The sequence below is a fragment of the Trachemys scripta genome, chromosome 2 (assembly GCF_013100865.1).
Source record: "Trachemys scripta elegans isolate TJP31775 chromosome 2, CAS_Tse_1.0, whole genome shotgun sequence".
Classification (NCBI taxonomy): Eukaryota; Metazoa; Chordata; order Testudines; family Emydidae; genus Trachemys; species Trachemys scripta.
Genome location: NC_048299.1, coordinates 205,566,701 through 205,580,635, shown reverse-complemented (window position 1 = coordinate 205,580,635; position 13,935 = coordinate 205,566,701). Strand labels below are relative to the sequence as shown.

The following is a 13,935-nucleotide window of genomic DNA, read 5'->3' as shown; positions in this document are numbered from 1 at the left end:
CTAAGGTGCCACAAGTACTCCTGTTCTTCTTTTTGCGGATACAGACTAACACGGCTGTTACTCTGAAACTTGTTAATAGGAGAAAGGTGTTTCTATCATTCAAACAGTGGTGCAATTCAATGTGTTGTGCCATCTACGATAGAGAAAGACTTGCAGTGTAACATGTTTTGGAAAATGCAACACAAGAAATTAAACGGTCAAAACATAAATCAGAACTTTATTGAATTCCATATGTAACAGTAATAGTATGTAAACACAGACTTATCAAACTTGCAAAAAGTTACATAAGAAAAAATTGAACACTTGTAAACCTTTAATATCTTGTACAGAGATGTGCCAATAGTTTGGTGATAATTTGCTTAGAGGAAGTTTGATAATGCCTTTTAATGCTGAATATGTAAACAATAAATAAATGGAGGAATGGTAAGGTGCAAATACCTGCCTGTTTGCACACCATAGTAAATACAAGCACATTAGGACTAGCACATTTGTAATTGTAACAGGTTTCAGAAAACTAGAGTATTTGATAATGAAAGAGACAAGTTTATTCAGCAGCTGTAAATATTGTGGTCAGCTAGTATTTGTTAAAACTTTGGAAACATTTTAATAAGCAGCAATCAGCATTTATCTGGGATTTAAATACTTTTCTTCTTTTTCTTTTCAGATTCTTCTTTTTCCTTCTCTATTTCTGCAACTTGTGATTCAATATCCTTTGCACTAAAAATCTGAAATGGAACATAGGACAAAGAATTGTATAAAGTGTAACTAATACGGATTCCATCTGCACTTTTTTAATCCACAAATTCAATTACATTTCACAGCTCCAAAATGTACTCCTGAAGTGTTGAAAAAAAAATGTTTCAAAAGCTCCCATCTGAGACACAAATTGACAGAATCAAAATTGTGTGAATTCTTTGAAGTCAAGACGTGTGTTTATACAGATTTGCATTTATAAACCTGACAGGTTAAGAGACTGCCAGGGATGATTATTTTCCTTGTAAGTAAATTCACAGGCCAGATATTGTGAGATAGCTGTATCATGAGCTACTCCAACAACAACTTTAACTTAAACAGCAGAAGGTAATTTAGTGTCTATACTGGCATGAACCTAGGCTGCTTCAGTACAGACTGGCAATTCTGTCAAATTATGTGTGAGGGTTTCATTTTACTGGGCTGTCCACTAGCAATTTAAATGAGTTTTCTGGACACTCACTCAGACCTCCAGCTGGAACCAAATCCTAACAGGCTCTTACCAGAAATTAAAGGCAAATGGTTTATCTAATAACCCCCTTAGTTCTTTATAAATATGTTGTTACCCAAACCTTCAGATTGGTTACAAGTGTTAGAAATCCATATAACATCATTGAAAGAAAATAGTGAATATAAGAATTGAAGCCATGTTTATGGACTGGGGGAAAAAATGTCTACGCGAGGGTGATGTTTTCCCTTGATGCCTCTACCACCCTGATAACAGAAGGAAGAATACTAAGGGCCACTTTTATCTATACAAAGATGGCCAACCTTACTGACCCTCCTAGCCACATGACAATCTTCAGAAGTTCAAGAGCTGGGGCGCAACTGCCGGGGCTCAGGGTTTTAGTCCTGTGTGAGGCACCTGATGGGGCGCGGGCCTTCAGCCTTGCTCCTGTTGAAGCCCCAAGCCCTGGCAGGTGTGCTTCACAGGGCTGAAGCCCCGAGACCCCACACTGGAGAAAAGCCCATACCCCATCATCCATAGGTGGAGAATGGGGGGATTTGAGGGGCTCCGCGAGCCGCACTTTAACTGAAGAGTTGCACATGGCTCATGAGTCACAGTTTGGCCACCCCAATCTATGAAGTACATGCCCTACTCTTTCAAAGGGTTAGGCAGTGTCCTCATTTCTCCTGTATTCCCAGAAGTAAATGTCCTTGGGAGCTCCTGCTGAGTTGATGAACCTTCACATCCCCTCCACCTCTCCAGGGCTTCATAGCAATAAACCTGTCCTAACAGGGTGTCTTTCTTATCACTCTATCTTTGATAAAGCACATATGTAATTTTGGCTAAACTTTTAGCCCGCTATCTTCTATCAACAATTCATCATTCGATTCACCCTCAGCATACAGAATTCACGATAGCAATGTATGGACATAAAGGTTTACTGAACTTGAGTCTACAGGATGTGGGTGTTACTGCAGGAAATGGTGATACATTGCTAAAGGTGTAATGATGAATGCAGTTTGTAGAAGATGCGTTTATTTCAAGAGTGTACACACCACCATTTATCTTTATAAGTCAAAATCTTTTGACTATATTGCCAAGAATTTATTCTAGAGCTGGGCTTCTTTCAGATGCAGCAGAAATAATGAAAAGTTAGAATTTCTTTGGAATATTGTATCATTTGGGACTGAGGACTAAATATCATATCTTACTAAAATTCCAGACAACTCAAATAGTTAAAATTGCTTAAAGAGATTACGTACACTTATCTATTATGGGGGTAATGTATGCAGACGAATGGAGTTGTTTATTCCAAAAGATGGGAAATACTCTATGGAAATCTTATTTTTTAATTGTCATGCCTGGCATCTGTCTTTTCCACTGTAATAGCAGCTACAAAAAGGGGTCACAAAATGTTTGCCAGAAATATTAAATTGCAAAAATGCTTTTTTAGAACTGTACAATATCAAAATTTACTATGAGTCTTGCCATGTAAACTACGTAAAAATGTCTCCCACACACAATATAGAAAAGTATGTTTTGATATGCTTTCCCAGAACTGTTTCCTGCACTGAATGTTCCCAACACAGCTTCTTATAGTACAATATAAATGATCAGCAGTTACTATATATCTCACAGCATCATCAATCTACAGAGACACAACAGAAGTCACATAATATTGTTTTACCAGATGTTAGGGACACTTACATCCAGTTGAAATGCACAGGTGTAAACTGGTATAATTTTTGTCAAAAGATTCTGCATAGGAATTATCGTTTTAGGCCTATGTAATCAATAACTCATACCTGCAGTGGTTGGTTTCTCCTTATTATTGCAAGTTCAATGTTTTTTCCACCAGATTGCACAACCTAGTATACAACAAAAACATCATTACAAGTACGTTTCAAAATGAAGAAAAACAAGCTTTTCTGAAAGCATTTATTGTATGCATTCTACTGGATTACATACTTCTAGCAAAGCTCTGATTGCTAATTTGATAGCTTCCTTGTCAGTTGCTATAGCTTCTTCTGTGTAATTCTTCTCCAAAAATTCACGCACAGTTTTAGCATTGCGACCAATTACATTTGCCTGTAGAAGACACATAGTTATGTATCTAACCACCATGTACATTAATTTGTTTTACCTAATCAAACCCATTTGGTCTGCACACATTTCTCACACGATACGGATTTCGCAATCCCCCACTATTATTATGTAACATGTGATTTGGGTTTTGCAATATTGGCAGCAAAGACTTTATTTCACTGTTTCCATGTGGAACAGTGCAACATTTTCAAGATGGCCCCAGGCCCTTACGTTTTTAAGGAAAGACGACAAAAGGGCATAATAAACCTTGTTAATCTGAAGCATTTTGAAAACATCGTTAGTGGTCCTAGGTCTTGTAATACCTGAGGACATGAAAATATTAGAACAGTGGTTCTCAAGCTTTTTCACACCAGAACCCCCTTTTCCGTAAATTGACCACGCTAGGACTTCCGTGCTGTAACCCATTGTCTTTAGACTTCTCTCCTATGTTTTCTTTTGCTCTCAGAGTAGATATGGTAATTTTCAGGCCATGCCTCCATTTTTCGATGGGAAAGTTTAAAAGGAGAGGGGGAGTTTGAAATAGGGCTTTATAATGGAATCTGATTTCAACATTCACTATGGAGAGGTTATCGCCTCATAATCGGGGGTAGCGTACACGCAATCACCATGCAACATGTTTGCTGCTGTAAATATTTTAAATTTATATTCTTATTTTTGCTGTGGATTCACTAATTCTTTAACTATAAGGCTAAGGGTATATCTATACAGCAATTCAACACCCACAGCTAACCCAGTTCATCTGCCTTGGGGTTGTAAAATTGCTGTGCAGATGTTTGGGCTTAGGATGGAGCCCAAGCTCTGGGACCCTGCTTGGGGGGAGGAGCCCAGAATTCCGGCTCCAGCCTGAGCCCAAACACGTACGCAGCAATTTGTAGCCCTGCAACACGTTAGCTGACCTGGACCAACCATGGCTGGGCCACGGGTCTTTTATTCCAGTGTAAACGTACCCTAAATTAGCTTTGGTGCTCAAACAACTGTAACTAGCCTGCTGAAAGCATGGAACAGATTCTTTGGTTATGTGAATCCATAGTACAAAATGCAGCATCAGACTTCATTGGGATACACTGCCTATGTAAATATTTGCACTAAGATAATACAATTTATGAATTAAGTTGGAGCTTACCTTCCAAGAATGATATGTACCAGATGGGTCTGTCTGATACAATCTGGGACTACCATCATCATCAAAGCCCACAATCAAGGCAGAAATACCAAAAGGTCTACGTCCATTGCTCTGTGTATAGCGCTATGAACAAGATGTACAGTTTTAACATTTTTACCTTCATGGAATGTTATCAGTCTAGTACATATGAAACAGCATAAAACTGAAAAGTCTCTACACAGCAATTTAACCTATAATTGATTATTATTAACCTACTATTGGGAGAATGCAATTCCTAAATATTCTGGGATTAAATTCTACTCTGTGTTATACTTTTACAACCCTAGTGAAGTTGCACAAGAGTAACTGACAGCAGAATTTGGCTTTTAGTGAGAGACAAAGTACACTATAAAATATTCTCAACTAGGTCTAAACTAATTGTAGGAATTTAAAAATAAACATATTGCTTAAATATTTTTACATATGAAGCTATTGCAAACACGGGTCAGGGTACTGTCATTAGTAGATTTCAACAGACATCTCCCCATAGATTTATGATTGATGAGACTATTCCTAACTGTTCCATTAATATGAAGAAAGAAGGACATTTTGAGATTAAGGATCTGCATTTAAGTGTTACCTTAAATTCAGCCCTTCACACTATCTGGTACTGATCTGAAAAAAGCTTTTTTAAAATTGGTTTTATCTTAACTTTTGCTATACAATAATATATTTTCTAAATAAGATAGGAAATGTATGAAAGGGACTACAGCACATGAGAGTAGAGCAGGAGCGATACTTGCAGGTGGTCCGCCAAACAGAAAAGCTAATAATGGAAACTATTTCCTTGTGGAAAATACTAGTATTACTTCTTTTAAACACTATATACATTCTTAAAAGTCCAATGAAGAAAATTTAACCAGGCTCCCATTTTTACTGGCAATCTGACACCTGGCTTCTATTTCTACTGCTGTGAAATAGAAGCAGCTTGGTTGCTTTTAAATAGTGTTATCTAAAGGCCCTTATGGAAAACTAACAACACTAAGTAAGATACTTACCTGCTTTAAAGATGCTATATAGCGTGTTATATATTCTACTGTGACTGGATCCTCAACAGTAAGTTTATGGCTTTGACACTCCACACGGGCTCTGTTAATTATTATTCTAGCATCAGCAGTCAGACCTACATAATCATAATTATCAAATAAGTTACAACAAAGTGAATAGTCTTTCTTTATCAAACAATACATGTATCATTTATGAAGAAATATACTATTAAAATAAAGTTTTTTCTTTAGTATCAAAAACCAATTTGCTCAAAACCTGACTAACAGAGACAGAAATACAGGCTATAAATAGAACACAAATTATTCTAAGAAAATAGTGTTTAAAATAAACATTTTTGTAAGAAATGCACATTTCAGAACATGTAAATTTTTAAGATTAAGGAATACGGATTTACTGAGCACTTGCTTTAGCCGGAAAAACAAATCATTAAAGGATATTGACAACTTGAAGTTTCGTACATTTAAAAAGTGAGTTAAAAAGTAGTTTCTGGTACTACATCTGCTGTGAGCCTCTTTCCAAGTTTTGTGTTTTTACAAACATTACTTTTTTTCCTCCCTCTTGCTTTGTGAAAGTCATTTTCCTCTGTCTGAGTCTGACCATTCACAAAGTATAGTCAATTGCACGAAAGCAAACAAACTGAAAAGGAAAGAAAAACATAAAGCTGAAAAAAACATTGTTCTCTACTTTGTTTAGTTATAATAATCTTCCCTGTTGCCTGTAACAGTAGTAGGCAAGACATTTTGAGACAGAATCATAGAATATCAGGGTTGGAAGGGACCTAAGGAGGTCATTTAGTCCAACACCCTGTTCAAAGCAGGACCAATCCCCGGACAGATTTTTACCCCAGTTCCCTAAATGGCCCCCTCAAGGGATGAACTCACAACCCTGGATTTAGCAGGCCAATACTCAAACCACTGAGCTATCTCTCCTCCAAGCTTGATTTAAGTTGACTGTGTATCTTTAAATTATCAAGTGGGTCAAGTGACAACCAAAAGCTTATTTGTTACACCTTCTTCTAGAATAAAATACACCCTTATGTCCTCTTCAAAATGTCTTTCCACTCTAGTTTCTCAGACCTCAATCCTGCAAACACAGTCAATGAGGGTACTTGTGTACTTAATATTAAACACATGCACAAGTGTTACAGGATCTAATTACATTACACTTCTTTTCTCATACAAAAAATGGTGCAGCAAGGTGGGCACTAAAGAGCTGTTGAGGCAAATGGACATCTTAGGAAGTTCTTGCTGAATCTTTCATAAAAACCCTAGCAGTTTTATTAATTTATCACTTTTTATAACAGTAAGGGTAAATGACTAATTATGCTGTGTGTGTGTCTCTGTGTGTGTATGTACACGCATGCCCATGCATGTGTTTTGAACATTTAAGGACCCCTAGCTGATCCTTTCCTTTTCCTTCTATTCTGCGGGTAGAAGTCTCACTCCTGTTCAGACAGATTCATACATAATTAGCAGAGGCACTCAGGCCTAGCAGAAGCAGGCTGTAGAAACTACAGTAGCCCTAAAATAAACAAGGGAAGGGAAAGCTGAAAGGAGCACCACCACAGCCTAAAAAGAGGAGGTCTAGGGTCTCTCTATGGTCACCTCTCTTCTCTCTCCCTGCAAGCAGTGATAAGGAGGGAATGGGAAACTGCAAACACGTAAACAAACCGCTGAGTTCTTCTTCCCCCAACCTTTTCTGAAAGGGGATGTTTGTCTAAATGCCCCCCAAGCTACTCCTTGGGTGGGGCAGCAGGTGTTCACAAGTGCTCCTTCCCCCCACACCAGTTGCCTGGGAGGGTATTTCTCTCCCTACCCTCAGAAAGTGATTCCAGGGGCAGACACGGTGAAGAAGAATGGGATGGGTGTGCTTTTCCAGTCCCATAATGTCTCTCCTGTATTTGTGGGGTTTTCCCCAATATTACCCCAATTTCTTTTTCTGGGGATGGAGTCACAGGTACAGTGTTCTCTTCTCTCTTGGTCTGTTTAAGGCTATTGCAGCCAGTCTACAGGCAGCTTGCTGCTCCAACTGGCCCCATCACTGCTAATGATCTATATATCTATCTGAGCAAGAAGGGAAAAAAGGAAACGGTCAATCAAAAATCCCTAAATGTTCAGAATGTTCAGAATTTTCTAAAAGACCAAATTATTTCCCACCAGCCACAGAAAAAAAACTCCATTAGGCAGTGATTTCTGGTCACTACATTCAAACCTATGATGTAAAAGCAAAAGTCTTACCAGTCTCCTGAACTATCCTGACCACCTCAGTAATATTTTTTCTTAAATCCAGGAACAGGTCTTTAAAGGCCTCTTGCACAACATATATCTGCAAAAAGATGCTCCATAGAGCAATAACTCTATAACCAATACCTGCAAAAGCCATGCAGACATGATCATCAAGTGCACAAATCTTTCTCACAGTTCTTTCTTCCTGAAGTTTGGCAACAGACTTTCTCTCTACCCCCAATACAACTATGTCCAGCCCTCGAATTCCAACCTGTTAAGTCATCATAAAAAAATAAAATAATTAAACTTTAGAAACAGAAATGTTTTCATCATTAACAATATAATGAAGATATTATGGTACTCAGGGTAAGAATAACCCTTTACATTTAAGCCCTGAAGCTATGAGAATGAAATTATGTATATGCCTAATTCTTTGCAGAATAAGAGCCTTAGACTGTTACAGTCTCCACGGTGATGGTACTCAATAAGTAATAAACAATAATATTTGACCCTCTGTTAGAAATGAAAATGGTAGGGTGGGTATGCTGCCATAGTGAGAAGCTGTGGATGTCTTATTTATTATTTGTACTGAAGTAGCACCTAGGAGTCCCAGTCACAGACTAGCATCTCACTGTAGTAGGTGCTGTATAATCCCAGAACAAGAAGACAATCACTACCCAAAGAATTTACAATCTAAGTATAAGACAAGTTACAAGAGGTGAATACGGTCAGACAGATAGAGGAGCAGAAGGAACCAATGAGGTAATATTGCAGCATGATAGCCTGTGGTATCAGCACGCCAGCTGCCTAACTGATGTCAAGATTTTTTTGTAGGCATCATGGCAAAGGAGAGTTTTAAGGAGGGGTTTTTAAAAGGATAAAGATGTACTTTGTGGATGTTTACAGGAAGTTCCAACCATGCATAAGGGGCAGAATAGAGAGATGGGCAACAAAGGCTGATATTATTGTAATAGCGGAGACAATTTTCAACATCTCAATAGTGTATGAGAACTTTGTTTCTATGTTTCTTTTATTTATTACTTGGTATTTTCTCCCCATTCGAATCAGAACTTATTCCCTGGATGACTGAATCACTGTCAGACTTCAAAGTGCTCTAAATACTCCTGAGGGCATTCTGCACCAAAAAATTAAAAATTCTGCGTGCAATATTTTAAAATTCTGCAAGTTTTATTTGTCAATAAATAAAGGCAGAGGCTCCAGCACGGCAGTGGGGAACACAGGCCACTGACTGCACAAAGGTGAGAGATCACCCTTCAGCCTCCCGGGACACAGACTCAGTGGTGAGGCTGCATCCGAACCTGACGCAGCACAAGGCCTGGGCCTGCCCCAGAAATACCCTAGGGCCCTGTCCCTTTGCACCAGGCGCGAGGCAGACAGGCTCAACCAGGCAGGATCCAAGTGTGGAGGGGATCCAGGTGTGGGATGAGAGGATTCTCTGTGGACAATCTGGGTGCAGGCAGCTCAGTGGGGGGTCTAGGTGTCGGGGGATCTGGATGCACAGAGGCTCATTGGGGTGGTTCCAGGTGCAGGGGCAATGGGACTCTGCAGGGGCTTCCAGGTGAAAGTGGTTGGGGCTCAGCAGAGGGGTTTGGGTGTGGGGGTCTCAGCAGGGGAGTCCCGTGCTGCGAGAGTAGGGCTTGGTGGGGTGGGGTCTGGGTGCAGCTAGTTGGGGGTTGGTGGGGTGAGGGTCTGGACATGGGGGCTCAGGGAGGTGGGGCTCCTCAGAGTGGAGGGTTGAGTGCAGGGAACTCAGTGGGGGGTGGTCTGGGTGCAGGGATGGGGGTCCAGACGCAGGGGGCCTGGGTGCAGGGGGCTCCAGAATCAGGGGTTGAAGTTCAATGTGGTGGGGCTCAGGTATGGAGTGCTAGAAAGGTTCTGGGTGTACAGGACGAGGCTTGGTGGGGGTGTCTGGGTATGAAAAGTTCAGACAGGGCTTTGGAGCGGAGCCCGGAGCTGGAACGCGGAGCAGCTCTGGAGCCGTGGAGCTGCAGGTTTTTGCCTGGAGCTGGAGCGGAGCCAAAGCACAGCTCCAAAGCCCTGGGTCCGGATACATGGAGCCTGGGCGGATGGGGGAGCAGCTCCCTGTACAGTGACCCCTCCACCCACAGCTGAGGAGCAATAGGGGCAGGAAGCAGGGGAGGATGCTGAACTTCCTGCAGCTGGGAGAGGCTTCTGGGGGGTGGGTCTGAACAGCCCCAGCCACTTGCAGGGGAAGAGGAAATCCCGTTCTCTACTGCCTCCAGCCCAGCCGGGATTAGCAGCTGATCCCGGCTCAGGGTAGGAGCCATTAGTTGGGGTGTCCCCAAATTTGTGGTGATTTACCGCTCCGTTGGCTGCTCCGGGTGCCTGAAATGATGTACCCAAGCAGCTAGGGAGTGGTGTGTGACTTCTCTTGCAGCTTCCCTTTGCTTTCCTGTCAGAAAATCACTTTTCTGTGGGAAAGCAAAGATATCTGCGGGGAAATGAATTCTGCACATGCGCTGTGGTGCAGAATTCCCCCCAAGAGCATCTGAAGGTGAAAATGAATTGAAGATAGAGTAGGGTGTGCAGAGAAACAGAGTTTAGGAGCTGCTAGGTCCCAAAATAGAATCAGAGAGCTCACAGACATCCACGCCTCCAAGACAGAGCTTCCAAAAAACAGTACCACTACCCCGGAAGGGGAGGACAAGCAAACAGAAGAAATACTCTCTCCTTTCTTTTTTTTTGGAGGAGGTGGGGTGGGGAAAGGCAAGCAGAAATCATGGAGATGCCTCAATCCCAGAAGGAAGCTCCCGTCTCCCACTGGCACCCAAGAAAAGCACCTCAGAGTGCAAAGTGCCCCAAACCTCATGTCCCTTACATGACACAACTTACTAACTAGTGACAAGCATTCCAATATCATCCCCCCTACCACCTTCCCAAAACTAAACCTTTATTGCATTCTAACCAATGACAAGCTTCTCCTGACATTTTGTGTCACCCTTAGACACAAATATAGCTCAACTTCACGTGAGGTAAAAGGTCACAATATCGAATGTCAGAAGCATTACACACATACGGAGATATAAGCTGGAGTTTTAGAATGTTTAGCAAAGATATACCCAGTGGTCTCATACCTTCACTATATCTTAAAAATGCCCACTGTTAAAATGCCTATCCTTTAAAAAGTGACAGTATGTCCATCAATTCTATTTGTTGCAGCTTCCCAAGACATTTTAATTAGTCCGGGAGTTTTCTGTAGATGATTTCTTATGACATTTCCATCTTCTCCACATTATACCTTTTATTCTTGATTTTAAGGTCCCAGTCCTGCAAACTGTTCTATGCAAGCAAACCCCTGCATCTATGTCAGTGAGGTCTACTTGTGCACAACTTCTTGCAGGATTAAGGAGTGTGTGTGTGCGCGCGCACGCGCACACAATTTTCTAAACACTGGGAGATAAAAAGGATTCTATTTTGATATGTTGTTTGGGTCACAAAAAGGTTTTCCCCTACAAATCTAAAAAATTATTAAAGTGCAGTTATGGTAAAAAAATGATTACATTAAATGTCATCTTCTTCTTCAGTTATATCTATTTACATTATTTATAAAAATACTACTTTTTTTACTCCTGCTAGCACAGCTGAGTCACTATAGGTGTGCAAGTAACCTGGGAATGATCCCACCTTGCCATCCACATCAACAAAATTACTAATCAAGCTCTAATTGTATAATTTTTATACTGGTGATAATATGATACCCAGAAAGAACCCAACTTGACTTTCAGACTAAAACTTCCAGAGCTGGCAATAAGAAAAATAATTGTTTTACTTGTAAGCTGAGCTAACACTAGATGGAAGTGCACAAGAGACAGACAATTACAGAATGTCACAATGGTAGTTTTACAGAATAATTGTTCAGAGTAGAGCCATACTTTAAATTTTCTTATAGAATGGATCTAAACATGGAGTTAGCAGGAAAAAATTGCAGTTTCTTTAAACAAAGTAAACACTAAAATCATCCCACTTATTTTTTTCCTTGTTTTTTAACTAACTTTTTTGCACGGTGGTTAAAATGTGTGTCATGTGGTTCTACAACATAGCCTTATTACACCTTAATACACACGTGCAACCTGAAAACTACAAGTTCTAACATGCAATTTTCTATCTTGATGCAAGTGGCAACAGGTCAGATTGTGCGTAGTGAAGGTCTATTTGGGAGTACGCCATAGGAGGTCTGTCTCTTTTAGAGCTTGACTTTTCTGTGACCTTTCTGCATGCTCCTGTAAGTGTGTAAGCAGTTCCTTCTAGGCAATCATGAACTAGGCAAGGAGTCACCTATTCTGTGAGTGGGATACCTGAATCAACATTTTCTTGTCATTACCTAAGCCTGCATCTCTTGTATGTCTATTTGTTCAATGCCACAACACAGATCAAGCCAGAGGATAGTGTGCTACAACCAATCAACCCTGCAGGCCACACCTTTGCATATTACAGACAACGCAGCTGTCTGTTCTGTTTTATGCATATTTGGAATGCCACTTGGGCTCCTGGCAAATTGCTCACATGGGTCCCAGAGCTAGGCAGTTTGGGCATCTCCTAGTTTACTACACCTGTAGAGGCACTTTTTTCCTTCATTTTTTTAGTGGGGGTCACTGCTGTGAAGTTACTGGCTTCTATTAAAAAGCTCTCTTTCTGCCGCAAACCAACCAGGACTGGTATCATGAGCTCTGGGGAAAATCTGATGGAGAGGCCTTTGTTGTTTGTTTTTTAAATGGCACAAGACTCCTGAAGGTAAATGTCACTTTGAAACACACCAAAACAACATCCTCCATCCTAAGCAGGGATGGTGAGACTCAATATCTGATGCCAGGAGGGAGCCTCCAGCTCCTTTATCCTCATGGTTTGGGACAGTCTCTTGGTATGTACTTGGGGCAGTTGGTCACACCATCAATGTGTGTCGTGTCGCTCCAATAGGCGAACAAAACCATAACTCTCCCTGATAAGGGAGTCTCTCTCTAGCCCAGTCCCACCCCATGGGGGAGTGAGTCTCTCCCTCTGATGGCCCCTGGAAGAGTCTCCTCTATCACAGCCCCTATGAGGGAGTGTCTCGATATCCAGGGCCGGTGCAACGAAGTTTCGCCCCCTAGGCGAAGCTTCCACCTTGCGGCCCCCCCCCCCCAGCCCTGTGGCAGCTTCCCCCCGCCCTGCCTTGAGGCACCCCCCCCACGATAGCTCCCCACCCCAGCTCCGCCTCCTCCCCAAGCGCGCCGCCCCGCTCTAATTCTCCTCCGCTCCCAGGCTTGCGGTGCCAAACAGCTGATTGGCACCGCAAGCCTGGGGGGCGGGAGAAGTGGAGCAGCGACAGCGCGCTCGAGGAGGGGGCGTAGGAACGATGTAAAAAAAAACTGGGGGCACCACTTTTTGGCACCCCCAAATCTTGGTGCCCTAGGCAACCGCCTAGTTTGCCTAAATGGTAGCACCAGCCCTGTCCGTATCCCAGGCCCACATGGAGGAGTCTCTCTGGGAGAGGAGAGCCTGTCTTTTCTCCAGCCCCTCCCCATGGGGGTCTCTCCCTATCACACCCTGAGCAGATGAGGAGCCTCCTTTCCTTCCTCCCCCACCCTCCCTCTCCAGGCAGGTCAGTGCCAGGGGCTGTCTCTTCCCTGCCGGAAGGCGCAGGGGAGGCAGGGCAGGCGCTGCCCGGGGGACCGGCTGCACAGGGCGCACTCACAGCCGTGGAGCCCTTCTTCACGGCCTCCTGGGCGTACTCCACTTGGAAGAGGTGCCCGTCCGGGGAGAACACGGTGATGGCGCGGTCATAGCGGGCAGCCATGCTCCTCCTGCGGCGCGCTGGGGACGCCCCGGCCGCCGCTCCCGCTCCGCGCACCTGCTGCTCCGGGCGAGAGACCCCTCCCTGCCTGCCGGGCTGGCTGGCTGCTGTTCCGGAGCCGGCCGGCAGGGGGCTGCCTAGGGAGCGCGCCAGCCGCCGGGAGAGGAGCTCTGGGGGCTGCCCTGGCGCGGAGGGCGCAGGCAGGCTCGCTGCTGGAGGCAGCCCTAACACTTAGACGGCCTGACGCTGCCAGGGCCTGAGCGTGCCCCTTTGTCCTCAGAGGGAGGACACAGGTCCCGGATCTACGGAGAGTAAACGAGCCTTTCCCTCCTCAGAGCTCTCCTCGCCCCCAGGCCTGGATAGCCAAGAGCCCCCAGGCATTCAGGACTGCACAAACCAGCCAAGGAAACACTGGGGGGGGGGG

At 43.1% G+C, this 13,935-nt stretch overlaps 1 protein-coding gene across 1 annotated transcript; it reads right to left on the bottom strand.

Annotated features, from left to right (window-relative positions):
- Nucleotides 1–204: 204 nt before the first annotated feature.
- PSMA8 (proteasome 20S subunit alpha 8) lies at nucleotides 205–13,926 on the bottom strand. The gene is made up of 7 exons (XM_034762802.1): nucleotides 13,413–13,926; nucleotides 7,844–7,970; nucleotides 5,465–5,589; nucleotides 4,428–4,550; nucleotides 3,167–3,286; nucleotides 3,004–3,066; nucleotides 205–725 (listed from the first exon to the last, which is right to left on the bottom strand). The coding sequence occupies exons 1-7, from the start codon at nucleotides 13,512–13,514 to the stop codon at nucleotides 636–638; spliced, it is 750 nt and encodes a 249-aa protein (XP_034618693.1). The 5' UTR covers nucleotides 13,515–13,926; the 3' UTR covers nucleotides 205–635.
- Nucleotides 13,927–13,935: the final 9 nt, after the last annotated feature.

Excerpts from the sequence above, each read along its gene's own strand:
- PSMA8 (XM_034762802.1), bottom strand. The coding sequence starts at position 13,514 with ATGGCTGCCCGCTATGACCGCGCCATCACCGTGTTCTCCCCGGACGGG. Across the intron at positions 5,590-7,843 it reads TGTCTGCATGGCTTTTGCAG|GTCTGACTGCTGATGCTAGA; the intron begins GTATTGGTTATA and ends ATGATTATGTAG. Across the intron at positions 3,067-3,166 it reads CAATCAGAGCTTTGCTAGAA|GTTGTGCAATCTGGTGGAAA; the intron begins GTATGTAATCCA and ends GTTGTATACTAG.